The sequence below is a fragment of the Acanthopagrus latus genome, chromosome 16 (assembly GCF_904848185.1).
Source record: "Acanthopagrus latus isolate v.2019 chromosome 16, fAcaLat1.1, whole genome shotgun sequence".
In the NCBI taxonomy this organism is placed as follows: domain Eukaryota; kingdom Metazoa; phylum Chordata; class Actinopteri; order Spariformes; family Sparidae; genus Acanthopagrus; species Acanthopagrus latus.
This window is the reverse complement of record NC_051054.1, coordinates 16,338,833-16,353,108: the sequence shown is the minus strand read 5'-3', so window position 1 is coordinate 16,353,108 and position 14,276 is coordinate 16,338,833. Positions and strand designations below refer to the sequence as shown.

General features: G+C 41.3%; 2 protein-coding genes across 8 annotated transcripts in view; both read left to right on the top strand.

Annotated features, from left to right (window-relative positions):
* dlgap2a (discs, large (Drosophila) homolog-associated protein 2a) overlaps positions 1–3,094 on the top strand; it is a 174,405-nt gene extending 171,311 nt beyond the window's left edge. For all 4 annotated transcript variants that reach the window (XM_037071440.1, XM_037071444.1, XM_037071443.1 and 1 more), the window contains 2 exons: positions 1,485–1,637; positions 1,796–3,094. In XM_037071440.1, the coding sequence (XP_036927335.1) occupies positions 1,485–1,637; positions 1,796–2,002 (360 nt within the window). In that variant the 3' untranslated portion in view covers positions 2,003–3,094. The remainder of the gene's footprint in view (positions 1–1,484; positions 1,638–1,795) is intronic.
* A 6,529-nt stretch (positions 3,095–9,623) lies between these two features.
* cln8 (CLN8 transmembrane ER and ERGIC protein) lies at positions 9,624–13,989 on the top strand. 4 transcript variants are annotated; one of them, XM_037072334.1, is made up of 3 exons: positions 9,624–9,754; positions 10,214–10,824; positions 11,250–13,989. In XM_037072334.1, the coding sequence occupies exons 2-3, from the start codon at positions 10,285–10,287 to the stop codon at positions 11,574–11,576; spliced, it is 867 nt and encodes a 288-aa protein (XP_036928229.1). In that variant the 5' UTR covers positions 9,624–9,754; positions 10,214–10,284; the 3' UTR covers positions 11,577–13,989. The 4 variants fall into 4 exon arrangements, with proteins under 4 accessions (XP_036928229.1, XP_036928230.1, XP_036928232.1 ...); XM_037072335.1 differs by having other exon boundaries at positions 9,637–9,754; positions 10,211–10,824; XM_037072337.1 differs by having other exon boundaries at positions 9,688–9,816.
* Positions 13,990–14,276: the final 287 nt, after the last annotated feature.

Genomic DNA, 14,276 nt, shown 5'->3' with positions numbered 1-14,276 from the left:
AGAAGCAGCCATCAACAGCTACCTAATGGAAATGTCTTGAATGTTTTGAAGTTTTGGAGTGTGGGTATGGGAACGTCTCGGGGTTTTTTGCGCTGACACGTGCTATCACACAATGTGTTGTCGACGTAGTTCTCTTCAAATTTCACAAATCGGGGATCTGTTATGGTTTAGGTTGCCGATTTCTGGCGGCTTGAGACAGACTGGAAGACAGTGAAGCCTAATCTGAAGCAGTAGGTCGATTTAAACCTGCAGTGTAGAAACTAGGATCTGTGACACTCAAACCCTTTGCCATGTTGGTTCACACAAAGCCCAGACAAATCTCCCTTTTTGGCAGTAAACAGAGAGTTGTTTCTTTAATCTGGATTCTGTTGTGACTTCACTGCGCTGGGAGGAGGAACTGAGCGACTAGGAGCTTGCCAGAGTTCCTGGCGTCACAAGCACGTCGACAGGGTTTGTGTATTTCTCTCAGTGCCAGAGGGGGGAGACAGAAGTTCGACAGTGCCGGTTGAATCTCTGCAAAGAACTGGCTTGAGACGAAATGAAAAAAAAAAACAAAAAAAAAAAACAGTCAGGATGAATGTACTCACCAACACCCAGAGCATCCATGCTGTTCGTAAACAACATGAGCCATAGCTGGATCCATAAATGTAATGTTGAAGTTCTGCAAGCCCTGAATGTGCGTGATATTGAAGCAGTTGGAGCATTTAACACATTTTCACCACAGTGACCGCGAGGTCTGAAGGGTTTTTAAAATATTCATCTGGAACATATGAACTGCTCTATAATTAACAGATTTCTTTGTTTCACTTTGTGAATTTTTATTTAACTCATTCTTGCGTTCAGCATTGCCAATTTCCCTCCTCCGTACAGAAAGCAAACCCATAACCTTGATATTATTTGTGCCATATTGTATAAAAAGCTCCTTAATAAGGAGACAGCATCATGGACGGCAGTCTGTCAGCTGCAATCTGGAATGGACAAAGACTGAATAATAATGACACATTTAGTTCGAGATTATTACCATGAATCAACATGTTTTGTCGTGTTGCTGCTGCACACAATATAGACGGAAATATCTGGGTCTTAACATTTGGCATAACCTCCAAAACTCAATTATTAACATAAAGTATTTGCGCAGAGTTTCATGACTCATTAACCTGTGGCCACTGCAGGCCAGTCGCGGAGACAATGAGGCGACCCTCAATGTGATGTTTCTTTCATGTCAGGAATTGTGTGATGAAAGAGAACCGAGCCGGCAGAAGCAGTTTATTATCTCTGAGCTCGTTCATGGAAATAAGGCCGAATTGGTCTCATCACAAGTTGTTATCCCTCCTTTCAACCAAAAATGAGACCGGTGTTCATGTTTGGAGTCTCAAAGGACATCTAGTGGATCCTTACTAACCCATAACAGTGCTTATTATCTGGCATGCTGCAGACATTGACATTAACTTTGCTGTAACTCCTCTTGCCTGCGCCCCTCGCAGGATCCCAGTGCCATGCCGCGGCCCACCTCTCAGGACCTGGCTGGGTTCTGGGACCTGCTGCAGCTCTCCATTGACGATGTCACCATGAAGTTTGACCAGCTGCAGCAGATCAAGAACAACAACTGGAGGCCTGTAGACAGCCCAGAGAAGAAGGTAAATGGACTGTCTTGGTACTGATCCCAGATGGGCATAAGAAATAACTGTGTTCTTAGTTTAAGGTATTTTGTGGATGGATTTTGATAAAACCAAAAACCAACCAACTGTGCAAATTTGTACAAACACCCCTTAATTATTCTCTCTTCTTCCCAAAGCCACCAGCTCCCGTACCAAAGAAGACTGTTCGACAGAAGAGTATGATAACGAGGGAGAAATCCCTGGACCTCCCAGACAGGCACCGGCAGGAGGCCCGTCGGCGGCTCATGGCCGCCAAGCGGGCAGCCTCGTTCCGGCAGAACTCAGCCTCGGAGCGAGCAGACAGCATCGAGATCTATATTCCCGAGGCTCAGACTAGACTTTGAGAACATAGGGTCCGGGGGCTGAAACGTCTCCCCGTTCCTACATTCAAACAACTTTAAAAACTAGCCTTTTTTCTAGACTGCTACTCTCTCCTACTCTTCCTTTATCCATCCGTTGTCTGATCTCGATAGCCATCCTCAGTGCCCATCGCCAACACCATTGGTCTGTAGGATGTGCCGAGCCTCTTCTCCCATTGCCAGAATAAGTGTTAGCAGAAATGTATGTATGACATGGGTGGGTCTGGTTTCTCCTTGGTTTGCTGGTAATCATGACACCCAGCCTACGAGCTCCCTCATCCAAACGTCCTGGATGGGTTACGTCTGTAGTTTTTCAGCATTTGCAAAGTGCCATTTAAAAAGTGCAGCTTTGAAAACCTACCAGCAACCAGGCCTTTGAGCTAAAACGAGTAAATGAGAAAAATTATATTTATTTGAAGTTGTTCAAAAATGATCAAAGTTAGTAACCCTTCAGTATTTTTCAATAATTTAAGGTTACATTATGATTATACTTTTTGTTCGTCTGGTCTTTTTTGGGGTAAATGTTAATTACAAGCTAAGTATCACGAAATCGTTGTAAGTTCAAAACCTTTGAAAAGTGCCAATGCTTGAAATACCTCAACTATGTGCATGTGGCACTGATCATCCATCCAAGGTTATTCAGGCAGCCCTTATAAGCTCTGGACTGGTCAGTGTTGAAAGAAAAAAAATGCAGCTTTCTACCCAATCTGGTTGTAGTCAAACATTTTTCTTGGTCTGGATTGGTGGAAGAATGACATCTGTCAGCTCATTAACATGCACATTTTCAAACATATTTCCTATATATCTCATGCTCTCTGTTGCCAACTTTCAAATATTGACATTTACTTGAAGCAGACAACATGCAAGTCTCGTGCCATCATTTTCATTATGTCAATGCAGTAGAAGAAAAAAAAAAACTCTGAAGGTTTGTGTAACTCCTTAGATCAAAATGTGTAGACAAATGCACTTATGCACTTATTACAATTCTCTCTATTTCCAAGGGAAATGTACATACCCAAGTTCACAATAGTACTGTTGTATTTTTGAATTGTGAGCGGGAAGAATATTCATCGTGTATATTTATTTTCCTTTCATGTCCACTGCTTGCCTGCCCTCTCAACTGCTCTTGGCAAATTTGTTGCAAACATAACGCCAGCTTGATCACACATACGAAATCACTCTGCTGCGTTTTCATCCGATACTTCTCTCAGGCCCTTTCAAGTAGCGCCCTCAGCTGTAGTTAATGAGGAGTGATAGAAAAAAAACTGCCAAGACTAAAGAAAAAAAACAAAAATATCTGCATGCTAGTTTCTTTAATCCAAGAAGTAGTTATCTTCATATTTCTTGAAAAGTTCTGTGTTGCTGAAAGTCTCCTGAAGCAGTATCATAACTGCATTCACTCCCTCAAGGAAAGGCTAGGAAGTAATGAAATAGAAATTGGGTCAAAGACATTCCGGGGAGGTGCAAGCACCAAGTAACTAAAACTTTGCAAGTCTCCAGTTGAAAGGAAATACACGAGGAAGCAGGTTTTAACTGTCTGTGGCGGTGAGGACCGGTTTGTGATATTTTGTCACAACATCATGTAGCTCATGTAGCTCAATGTTGTCATTCGCCTCTGATTCCCATGACTATGTAGAGATGTGCCGATTGCACCAGCTTTTCGTATCTCCAAATGTAGCTTTTAGGCTACTTATAACTCAAGTGTTTAATACTAAGTGGAGATTTACACATAAACAAAGTAAAATAGGTTGACCACACAAACAAATTCTATAGATTAGTTGTTAGAAATTATGTATACTTACTGTAAGCTAGCTGAGACAGAGCGAACATTAGCTTGCTAATATTTAAAAAAAGAAAAACACAACACACCACAAACTAAGCTGCACAGCTGTGGGCCAGGCTATGCTAATGACATGCTGGCTAAATGACCTAATGTGTATGCTAAATTAGGTTAGCATAATCACTAGGCGTTATGAATATGGACGACTCTGAAACACATAAGGTTATTACTTATAAATGCTTACTAGACATTATTAGAAAAACTATTTTGAAACAAGCTAGTACCCTTAGAAAATTCAGGGAGCACTTTATGCTAGCCTACACACCAATTTAGCAGCTGGACTAAGGGATTAACGTATAGCTGGTGCAACCAAATCACGGTACTTTGCTACCCTGTGTGACATTAATGTGAAAAACGAAATATGGAACCTTGTTTAAAGGTTCAATATGCAAGAATTTTATCAACAGAGTGTAAAGAAATAACAATGTTGACATCATGTCAAAGATCACTATTGTGCTACAGAGATATCTACTGACACACAAGTTACATCCGGTGATATCCTGGGCCCTGTCTGAGTGTAAAGTTGACAAATTATTACATATTGCTCCTTTAAGAGTCCTCAGTGGTCACAGAGTTATTTTCACAGATCACAGTTATAAATAAACTCCCTATAAAGGTGAACTCATCTTTGAGAAAAGCTCAAATTCTTGCTGCTCTACATAATCAAACTCTGGTGCCAGTAACATGAACATCATCCTCATTTAATTTCCAATGTAATACTCAAGTCACCGACCCAAAGACTGAAGTCTATCGGTAAAAAAAATTTTGGATAATCAACCGACTAAATGGTGCTGTTTTTTATCTGATAAATACAGTACTAGACCAGCAATCAATGCAACGCGCTGTCAGCTGATCGATACAAAAATCTATTTTTATGACTTAGAAATTTTTGGTTGAGCGACTGTGCCAGTGTTCGTTATGGGTAGGATCGGGGAGATTTAGCATATCGCACTCATGTCCATTCCTCCGTATTCGAATAGTTTGTGTGCGTATGTGCGTTCATTGAAATGTGTGCGTCGACCGTGTTTTCGAAAGCGACATGCTAACATGTTTGGAGAAGAGAGGTTGAATCTGCGGTCAGTGTGGCTTTGTTTCCCTCTTACTACCCAACTGTGGCCTGACCTGCATCTCTCTCTCTCTCTCACACACACACTTACACACACACACACACACACACAGGCTTTCCCTGTGTCATCAGCACTCTGAAACATATTTTTAGATAGTACAGCAATCCAATCAAAAATGTTTAACCATATGCATCTTTGTGAAGTTTATTAACACGCCTTATCTCCAAGTATAGAAAGATATAAAACACAAAATACATGAGGCATAGTTTATTTAGTCCAACAAAAGTAACCAGAGTCTGTATTTCAAACATGCAGTGTGATACTTCAGTCACAGGCTTGGCTTTCAATAGCCCTTGGGTGAGCATTAGATGACAGCGTGTTTTAAAACACAGCCATCTATAATTCTGCTGTTTTTTGGATTTTTTTTTCCACTGCAGAGGCAGGGACCTTTAAGAGTATGACAGTGGGTTTCTGGAAAGCGTCTGGGTGTGTGATGCCAGGCAGTTGGCAGAGCAGAGACGTTCCCCTGCTGTCGCCACAGTGGCAGGCAGACGAGAGAGACAGACTCGGCCTGACATATGCTGGCTTAGAGGAGACGAGAGCTCCGCGCTGAGCCCCAAACTGCTGGTGTTGTACGCTGTTGTGTAGCTGGAAGGCTGTTCTGTGAGCATCGCGAGGGCGCTGCGCTGGGTATTTTTCAGGCTGCCTTTGACTAAGCAAAGCAGCTTATGTAAGATTCCGGGGTCCTTGGTGAGATCAAGCAAACAGCCTCCAAGGCCCTTCAAAAGCCGGTGTTGATAAATGTATTGCCGAACAGTGGCCTGTACTGTAGAACTCAAGCATCAGAAATGCACGGATTTCTATCAGCCTGTGCTTGAAGTTTCACTGAAGGCCGTCACTGGAAACAACAGAAGAAGTTTCTCCCTTATGCAAATTAAAAACTGAAAGTGAATCCACCGCCTCGGTTCAGTTTGAGGCATATCTCTTGTTCCTCCACGAGGCCTTCGCATCATTGCAATGAGGTTTTTCTTCATAAAGCTTGAATGAGCCATTTCAAATAGGTAAAGTGGAATCAATCTCAGAAGTCACGAGGGACTGGAAAAAGATGTGTTAGAGGTGAGAACTGGGCTTCCAGAAATCACACACTCACACAGAAATCACTCAGACACTTTCTAAACTATGAACAAACTCTTTCTGCTATAATGGCTGGGTCAAGTTTGTCTCCTGGTGAAAATCGTTTTCCAGCCATCTTTTTAAGACCCCTTTTCACTCCTTTTTTTCCCCCTTGTTCAACACACTCTTAAGCGAACTGCTGCGAGGGGAGTGATCTTGTATTTCCGTGATAAAGCAAAGGTTGTTTTATGTTGGACCGCTTTGGTTGACTTGCATTGTGCACATGTGATCCCGTGAGCGTCCGATGATCCCCTCGCCGTGGGTGACCATTCAGTGAAGAAAAAAGACTTTAACAGCTAGCCACCCACCAAAACCTTGTGCAAACCTGAGGGCAGGAAATTGCACTGGTGTCACATTAAATGTCATGAGGGCAGCAATTAACTCCAAGTGCCATCTTTTTTGACTTATCCAGCATACTGTAAAACCATTACTCCACAACAGCCACATGTCCTCCATCCGCCTCATGCGAGCAAACCATTTCTGACCACAGCGAAAAACCTTTTCCCAGTCGCATAGTCTTTCATTTCAGCTCGCGTCTCCACGTCTGTGGCCTCACACCTGGTGCGACTGTCGAACCGCTTTTAACTCTAGAAACCCACGATGTGAAATATTTCAAGGGGGCTTTTTTTTTGTAACCATGCCGTGGAAAGAGCGTCACTATGAGACGGACTGATACAACACTTCCTTGAACTTGGAATGTGAAAACCACTCTATAATTACTAGATAAAATGAAAAAGGTAGTTGTTTAGCTAAAGACTATTTTCATCTCTTGTATATCATATCTATAGTGAGGATGAATATAATGCCAAATATTCATTATTTGTAAAGAAATATATATAGATATATAAATATATAATATATGCTTCATTGAAACATGACTATTTTCTGCATTTACTCATGTTCTGTTACCATTTTTACTTTGTTATGGTTCTTTTATAAGCTGATATGATGGCATGCGAAATACTGATTCTGAATGTAGGCTTATTTATTAATTTATTTTGTTAAAAGTTATGACACTGTCCCACTGATATGTTATGTATTTATTTAAGTCGAATCACATATGCATTTCTCAATGTGTTACTCCAGTGCAAGTTCCCTTGTATATCAAGTTATTTTTGTATCATTTGAGTAGTTTGCAAAGACATATATGCATTTTTTCCATCCTTCTTTCCTAGCCGAGCTATTGAAAGATTTTGCCTCTTTGAGTAGTTTGGTCATTGCTGAGATCATCCAGTGTAAATAATTCTGCAATTAAATTTTTGGAGAAAAAGTTTGGAAATGTTTGTCTGTGTGGTGCTTGTCTACTCTGACTCAAATCCAGCCATATACTTAGTAATGCACTCTTGGTACTGTGCCATGATAGTATTGTGTCATTATCAGTGACATTGCATGAACTGGTGTAAAAAGACAAGATTTTTACTCCATATGTTCACACACAGAACTACATTATACAACCATCTGGTGCTTGCCCTAAAAAGAACAAATTCCCTGCCGATGGGGTTTTCGCTCACAGGAGGAAATCTCAATGAATTTGTCAAAGTGTTCTCGACATTTCATATGTTTTATATCAGTATGCAGGCCACTCACCAAAATAGCACCGAGATAAAGATCAAGGGGAGCACTGAATCATCTGTCAAGGAAAATGGTGCATATACCATTTAATGTTCTTGGTTAAATGACCCCTTAAAACCAAATATAATATTTGAATAACCACTTCTGGTCATGCATATATTAGATATTATATCCTCCAGATTAAAACAATGTTGTTGGATTATTTTATTATTTATGAATAAGACGGTTCATTAAGAAGAGGATGCACTACAGTCTGCCCTCAGAATTCTTACAGAATGAGAAGTGAAAATACAGCCTGAGGGGCAACATGTTTGGGTCAGAGAGCAATATGTGTGAGGACAAACGGTGGGTTAAGAATACATGCATTGTAATGTCAATCTCATCAAGGCCCGTGACAAAACAACAGCAGGTTTCATGCACTGCAGCCTTTTGATTTCACTGGCCGCACTGCCATTCTCCTACTGTCATTAAATACCTCTGATATTCCTTAATGACCCCGCACACTGGTGTTTTTAATTATTCTGGCTGGTGAGACCTCTCGGCATGTTTTAGATGGGCAGAGCTCGCCTCAGAATTGCATGAGGTCATCAAACACAATGCACTAATGAGAGTGATAAAGGGGCAATTTCTAAGAAAAACTAGAGGCTGACTGCACACTGACATTTTCAAGCTCCCCAAAGTTTTTATCAATGCAACATTTAACCTCTGAGGTCTTTGTGAGGCAAATAAAGTCTAATTTGTCCCTCTCCACAAAATTCAGAAGAGTCAGGAAAATGTCAGACGTCTAATGGTAGGTCGAAAAAAGTCTCACCCACCACTTATTCCTATTCTTTTGATTTAACACCTGCTTGGTTGAAATGTTGTTGTAGTTAATAAGTTATTTTTTTCGGTCGGCAGCCATTCATTAACAAGGCTGAGGTAATTTCTATTAAAAAATTTACAGAACTCAGCTTAAACCACCTCACCGCTCTCACAAAATCTCAGATATACAAAGCAAGCTCACCCCCTGTTGGACAATGTGAAAAATGCCATGGGTTGTTAAAGTAAGGATGTCTCAGTTGGATTTCTCAGTATTTTCACCAAACATTTAATCAGATGTATTGCGGCGACGCTTATGACATGATTTTTCTCTGAGTAGCTCATCAAGGACAGCAGCATCTCTCTGCCACGTCTTTAGGACTTTTTTTTACTGATCCTCCAACTGGTTCCTTCCATCAGCTCGGACTTGTGGGGTAGTCACCATCACATCTGTGAGTGGTGTGTTCACTCTGATGTAGGAAAGATAAAGTAACCATAACAATCCTCCAGTAATTGGTGTTGTGCAATATGAAATTGTTGTGACTGACAGAGTTGCATAACTGATTTTATTGGATGGCATATGAAGCCATTGTGCAGTTGCCAAGGCAGTGCATTTAGTTAAATCCCAATCCCTTACACAGCACAGCAAGAAGAGCCGGGTTCTACCTGACCTCCCTCCTTTGTGTGTGGAGTCTGCATGTCCTTGCATCTCTGTGGGCTTCTTCCACCAGCTTTGTGGTTGTCTGTCATCATCTTCCCAGGGTGCAACTTGCTTTCCGCCCAGTGCATGCAAGGGTATGATACACTCTCTCCTGCACAACTCTGCACATCATGGTTGTGTTTTTGCACAAACTGTAAAAATGCTAAATATTGTTACCATAATGTAACAGAAAAATACTTCTAAACTAGCATTCCCTTCATGTCTATTGAAACGTGCCCCCTTGTGGCAAAACAGCCACGTTAACATGTATGATGCTACTAACGAGGCCAGATTTTGCATTTAGACTGAATTTAAATGTAATCTTTGTTTTGTATTTATTGCATTTACTCCTTTATGGTGCAAGAAAAATCACACTGACAAACAATGTAGGAAGTGACCAATGAGAAGGCGCGCTACTGCAGGTCACATTTTCTTTGACCAATGGGATGTCCTAAAGTTTGAAGTGGGTGTTACTTCCTGTTTGGAAGTCATATGACCAAATTGAAGTCGGGTGATGTGAATTTTCCTGTCGTAGCCTGCTGTATCCACACCGGGCACATCGTGTTCAGTAGAGACACCTCTGTACGGTATGTATGAAGAGGATGTTCGATAGTCTGCGCTGAGTAATAACACCGCTTTAGTTAGACTTGTAAGTGTTTTGATATCCGGCCCCACCTTTTGTTGCCGTCGTTGCTTGTTTGGGTGCTAACTTGGGGGCTAATACTTGACTCTGACTCAACATGTTTTATTGACAAGGACTTCAAGTTCAGTTTAAATGGATAAAACGTCATTTTTGTTGTCGTCTTGAAATGGTTTGCTTGTTTTCACCGAGTTTCCACTGTAAAAGTTAACTCATAACTGTTTGAAGTCCGGACTCAGTGTTCATGACAGCCGCATGTGTTGACAAAAGTCTATTTTAAGTTGACATAGAGTGACTTACTTACAGAGTTTTAAGTGTATTGTAATGCAGCCTTGGCACCCCTGTTTTTTGTTAAAGCCATAGTAATGTTTTATTTTTTGATCGAATGCTGTCGTTTCTTCAGCAGCTTCCGTACATCATGCCTCTACCAGCCCCTGCTCCCAGTCCCATCTGCAGCTGATCCTCTCTCCCAACACCATGGATCCTGAGCAGCAAGCCAGCCCTCTCCCCCAGCCCAGTGCAGAGTACTTCTCATGGGACTACCGCCTCCAGCTTATCGGCCTGGGCTTTGCCTTCTATACAGCAGTATTCCTTCTCTCCCACCTCGTCTCTGTAGCTCTCTCACACACCTACAACTCCCTGTTAGCTAAGGAGAAGGTTTTCTGGAACCTCGCCGCGACCCGGGCAGCATTTGGGATCCAGAGCACCGTAGCCGGTCTCCGGACCCTGACCGAGGACTCTGCGTTGGCCAGAGACAGAGTGAGGGGACAAGAGGACTGGTCGTGGTTCAATGTCCTCACAGCCACAGGTTTCTTCGTGTTTGAGAATGTGGCTCTTCACGGCTCCAGTGTGGCATTCCGGTCATTTGACCTCCCACTGGCTACACACCATTTCTTCGCCCTGGCGGGATATGTAGGGACGGTGGTGTGGGATACGCTGGGCCACTTCCTGCCGATGGTGACGCTGCTGCTGGAGATGAGCACGCCGTTCACCTGCATATCCTGGATGTTACTGAAGGTACGGGGCATTTGTGTTGAGTAAAACTGCCTCTCATCGCTTTTGTCCACACACATCTTACACATGGTTTCTTTTATTGATCACGTTTTGGCAATACATGCATTCTCTGAGTATGCAAAGAGCTCAAAGACCTTGTAGTTGAATCCTGTGCAGCTGGTTGACCATAGACATCACTGCAAGTGTCACCAGGTTTCACTTCCTCTGTGATCTTTATCACCTGATGATTGTCAACAGAACAAGATTGCGTTCTTAGAAAGAGGAAGTTCTATAAATAAAGATCGAGCCAATAAGCTAAAGTTTCTCTGCTCCTCCAACACACAGATGTTAGAAGCATGCAAAAATGATGGAGTTCTAAACATAAAAAAGGCAAGAAATTTGTGTTTCAATACTCAGCATCATCTCGTTCGTCTGTCTCCTCCCTACAGGCCGGCTGGGCACGCACCCTGTTCTGGAGAGCCAACCAGTGGGTGATGATCCACGCGTTCCACTGTCGCATGGTGCTCACCTACTACATGTGGTGGGTGGCTTTGACCAACTGGGGAGAGCTCTGCACCCACGTAGCCCTACCCCAGCTGGTGCTCTTCTTCACTGGCCTGGCTCTGCTCACGCTTATTATTAACCCCATCTGGACACACAAGAAGACCATGCAGCTGCTTAACCCTGTGGACTGGAACTTTGGCAACAAGTCGGCACCTGCAAATGGTGCAACACAGGGTCAGTCTGAGGTTTCTGTCAAACCTCATGCCAGCTAATGGGCACCAGGGAGATCATTTACTATCTGAATGGTACCATATGTTTTCCTATTTTATTTTTTAATGGATGAGTGAAGTCATGTTGAGAGTGATGACAGTAAGATGGGTGTTTTTAAGGTTTTACTTTTTTTTAAACACTCTTTTAAGTGAATTTTGCTATTCAGAAAGCTGTAACTGTCTGGTATGATTTTGATGAAAATGCCACATCTTGTCTTTCCTCAGGCTTGACTTTTTAGGCAGTTTTCCTGTTGGTCTGTTCTAGAGGAAGAATATTAATGAATGAGATAAAAAAAATTCAGTCCTTATCTACTAACCCCAATGCTGATGGAAAGTAGGATGAACTTCCGTAGTCCGCAAAAACGGCCATTAAATTGCTTCAAACGGTTGTTTTACACATTTGAAAACAAATCCCCATTGACTTCAGTTGTTTAGGAGAATGCTGCGATGCTGTTTTTCTGTGAAGTTCATGAAATGTTTTGTTGACTACCAAAATTCACCTGACTTCCCATCAGTATGGAGGTGAGAAGATAATCACTGATTTTTTTATTTTTGTGTGAACTTATCCTTTCATTTTCCATCTGGTCAGTTTATCCTTTAACATGCAGGTGTGGTTGTGTAGGGCATTGGAATGAGGCCCTGCTTGTTTACATCACCTCCAGGTCACTGAGTTGTAAAATATCCACTTTATGAGTCATGATTAGTTGTTTATTGACTTTAGGAACAATACATGAGATGGCATCTCTTAGGAGAGAAGGTCAAAGGCACAAACTTACGAAAATGTTGTTTATCGGGAAAATCAAATCATGGAGTAAAAATTTAAATGAAATACAACGAAATGTAAAAACATCTGCAGTATTTAAAGCTTCGCATGCCTTAATGTTTGAGGCGATGTTGCGCTATACACATCTTTGTCTACCCACAGCTGCTTTTGGTCAGTTGCTACTAACAGTGTAGTTCATCTATCTGGCGACATGTTGTGTGCTTGGGGATAAGATATGAGGGAGACGGGAGCGCTAAGGCTCTTTCTCAGTAGTCATCAAACGGCCCAGTAGTCTTTTTCTTGAACAGCTCTGTTGTTGTTTTTACTGCAGACTCAGTTGTTCAGAACTGATTAGGGAGCACAGGCAGTAAAATTGGTTTAAGTTGAAAGAATGAGGTTCTATAGGGTGGTAGTTGGCGCTATTAAATTACCAGGTTTACAATTAGATCTGTCTGTTTGTGAGTCATATTGGTGTTTTCAGACTGTGAATGCTCTTTCAGTCAAGAGAGAAATATTTATCGTGGTCGTTAAAGAAAAGGCCTTCAACAGAATCTTCTGTGTTGCTGGACAATAGCTCAGGACCGGTCCACTCCACAAAGGCCCCTTTGTCTAAACATGGAGATATAATGTGGCCCAACTAAAGCAGTGTTGTAGAAGAACAACCATTTGACGTTTTGATCATGAAGATGTTTTGTTATAATCAGTCATACAGCTTCAATGAAGTATTAATACTGGTAATATCACATCAAGATTAATCTCAATAAGATTTTTGTTTGGTGATTTTACACAATGGCCTCATTGTACTGGGAATCTTTGCTTTGTGTGTTCGGTTTGTCCCTTGTCAAGTTTGTGGCATAAGTTTGTGTACTCTTGTCACTCGGCTGCAAACTTTCACTTCCCTTCAGATACAGTTCCTCACTTTTCTCAGTGTGGTGGCTGTATCAGCATTGCTACTGTAGCTTATATGTAGTTTTTTAATCTCCATTAGTATTAATCTGTGTTTAAGAAAATGCCAAACACCTTGAGTTGGGCTTGAAGGCTGGAGCAAAGTTACCCAGCAAAGTCTAACTCAGTGGTCTTTGAACATGTAAAAAAAGCTTCTATCTTACTGTCTGGTGTTTTTCACAACAGGCTAATTAAAAGTGCTATGTGAGTAACTGTCGAGTTAAATCCAGAAACCTCTCAAGTCTGACTGGTGGGCCGGTGCAGGAAGAAATGTACTTTGTTTTACTTAACAGTGTTTCACACATAGCTGTAATCTGCCTCATTGAACAGGCATCAGGATGACTAAGATGAAGCTTCACTGTGTACTATTTTTGTGTACACCTACACAGCCTTAATAACTGAATGGACTTTAATATGTTTGAAAGAAATTTCTGTATTGTATCTGAAAGTATTTTCATCATTTTTAATATGTAAACTATAACTGCACTTCTGATGTTCTTATTTCTTTACTAAAAAAAAAAAACATTAATATCAGGCCATGTTTGATTTTCAATTTTGCATTTAATTTGTCATGACGGCATAACATTAACATTATGGGCCGGAGGGTTCCCTCTAAGTTCAACACCATATGCCAGACTATTCAACAACCTATTTGTGTTAGGAAATGCTTTTATTTGAGCTACAAAATAAAATATTTTCTCACATACAGTACTGTGTCTCATGGTTTGCTTGTACTTTGGATTCATTAAGACTGTGCAATGGAGTATCTTGCCTGTAGATGGCAGAATAAGAGTAATTATCTCTTCAGCATGTGTCCCTGTTTTTTTTTTTTCCCACATTTCACCAGACATCCATGATTTTGTTAGTCCAGTCCAAATCTGATTGTCCCTATTAGATTTATAGAGTGTGTTTGATGGGTTTATTCATGAAGCAGACGAATCCATTTAAAATGAAGAGCTGTTTGCTTCTCTGATGGTATTTTAAATAAAGCCAAC

What these genes read in the sequence shown, in the direction of transcription:
- cln8 (XM_037072334.1), top strand. Translation starts at nt 10,285, where the DNA reads ATGGATCCTGAGCAGCAAGCCAGCCCTCTCCCCCAGCCCAGTGCAGAG. An exon ending in TATCCTGGATGTTACTGAAG is followed by an intron (nt 10,825 to 11,249) that starts GTACGGGGCATT and finishes TCCTCCCTACAG; the next exon opens with GCCGGCTGGGCACGCACCCT.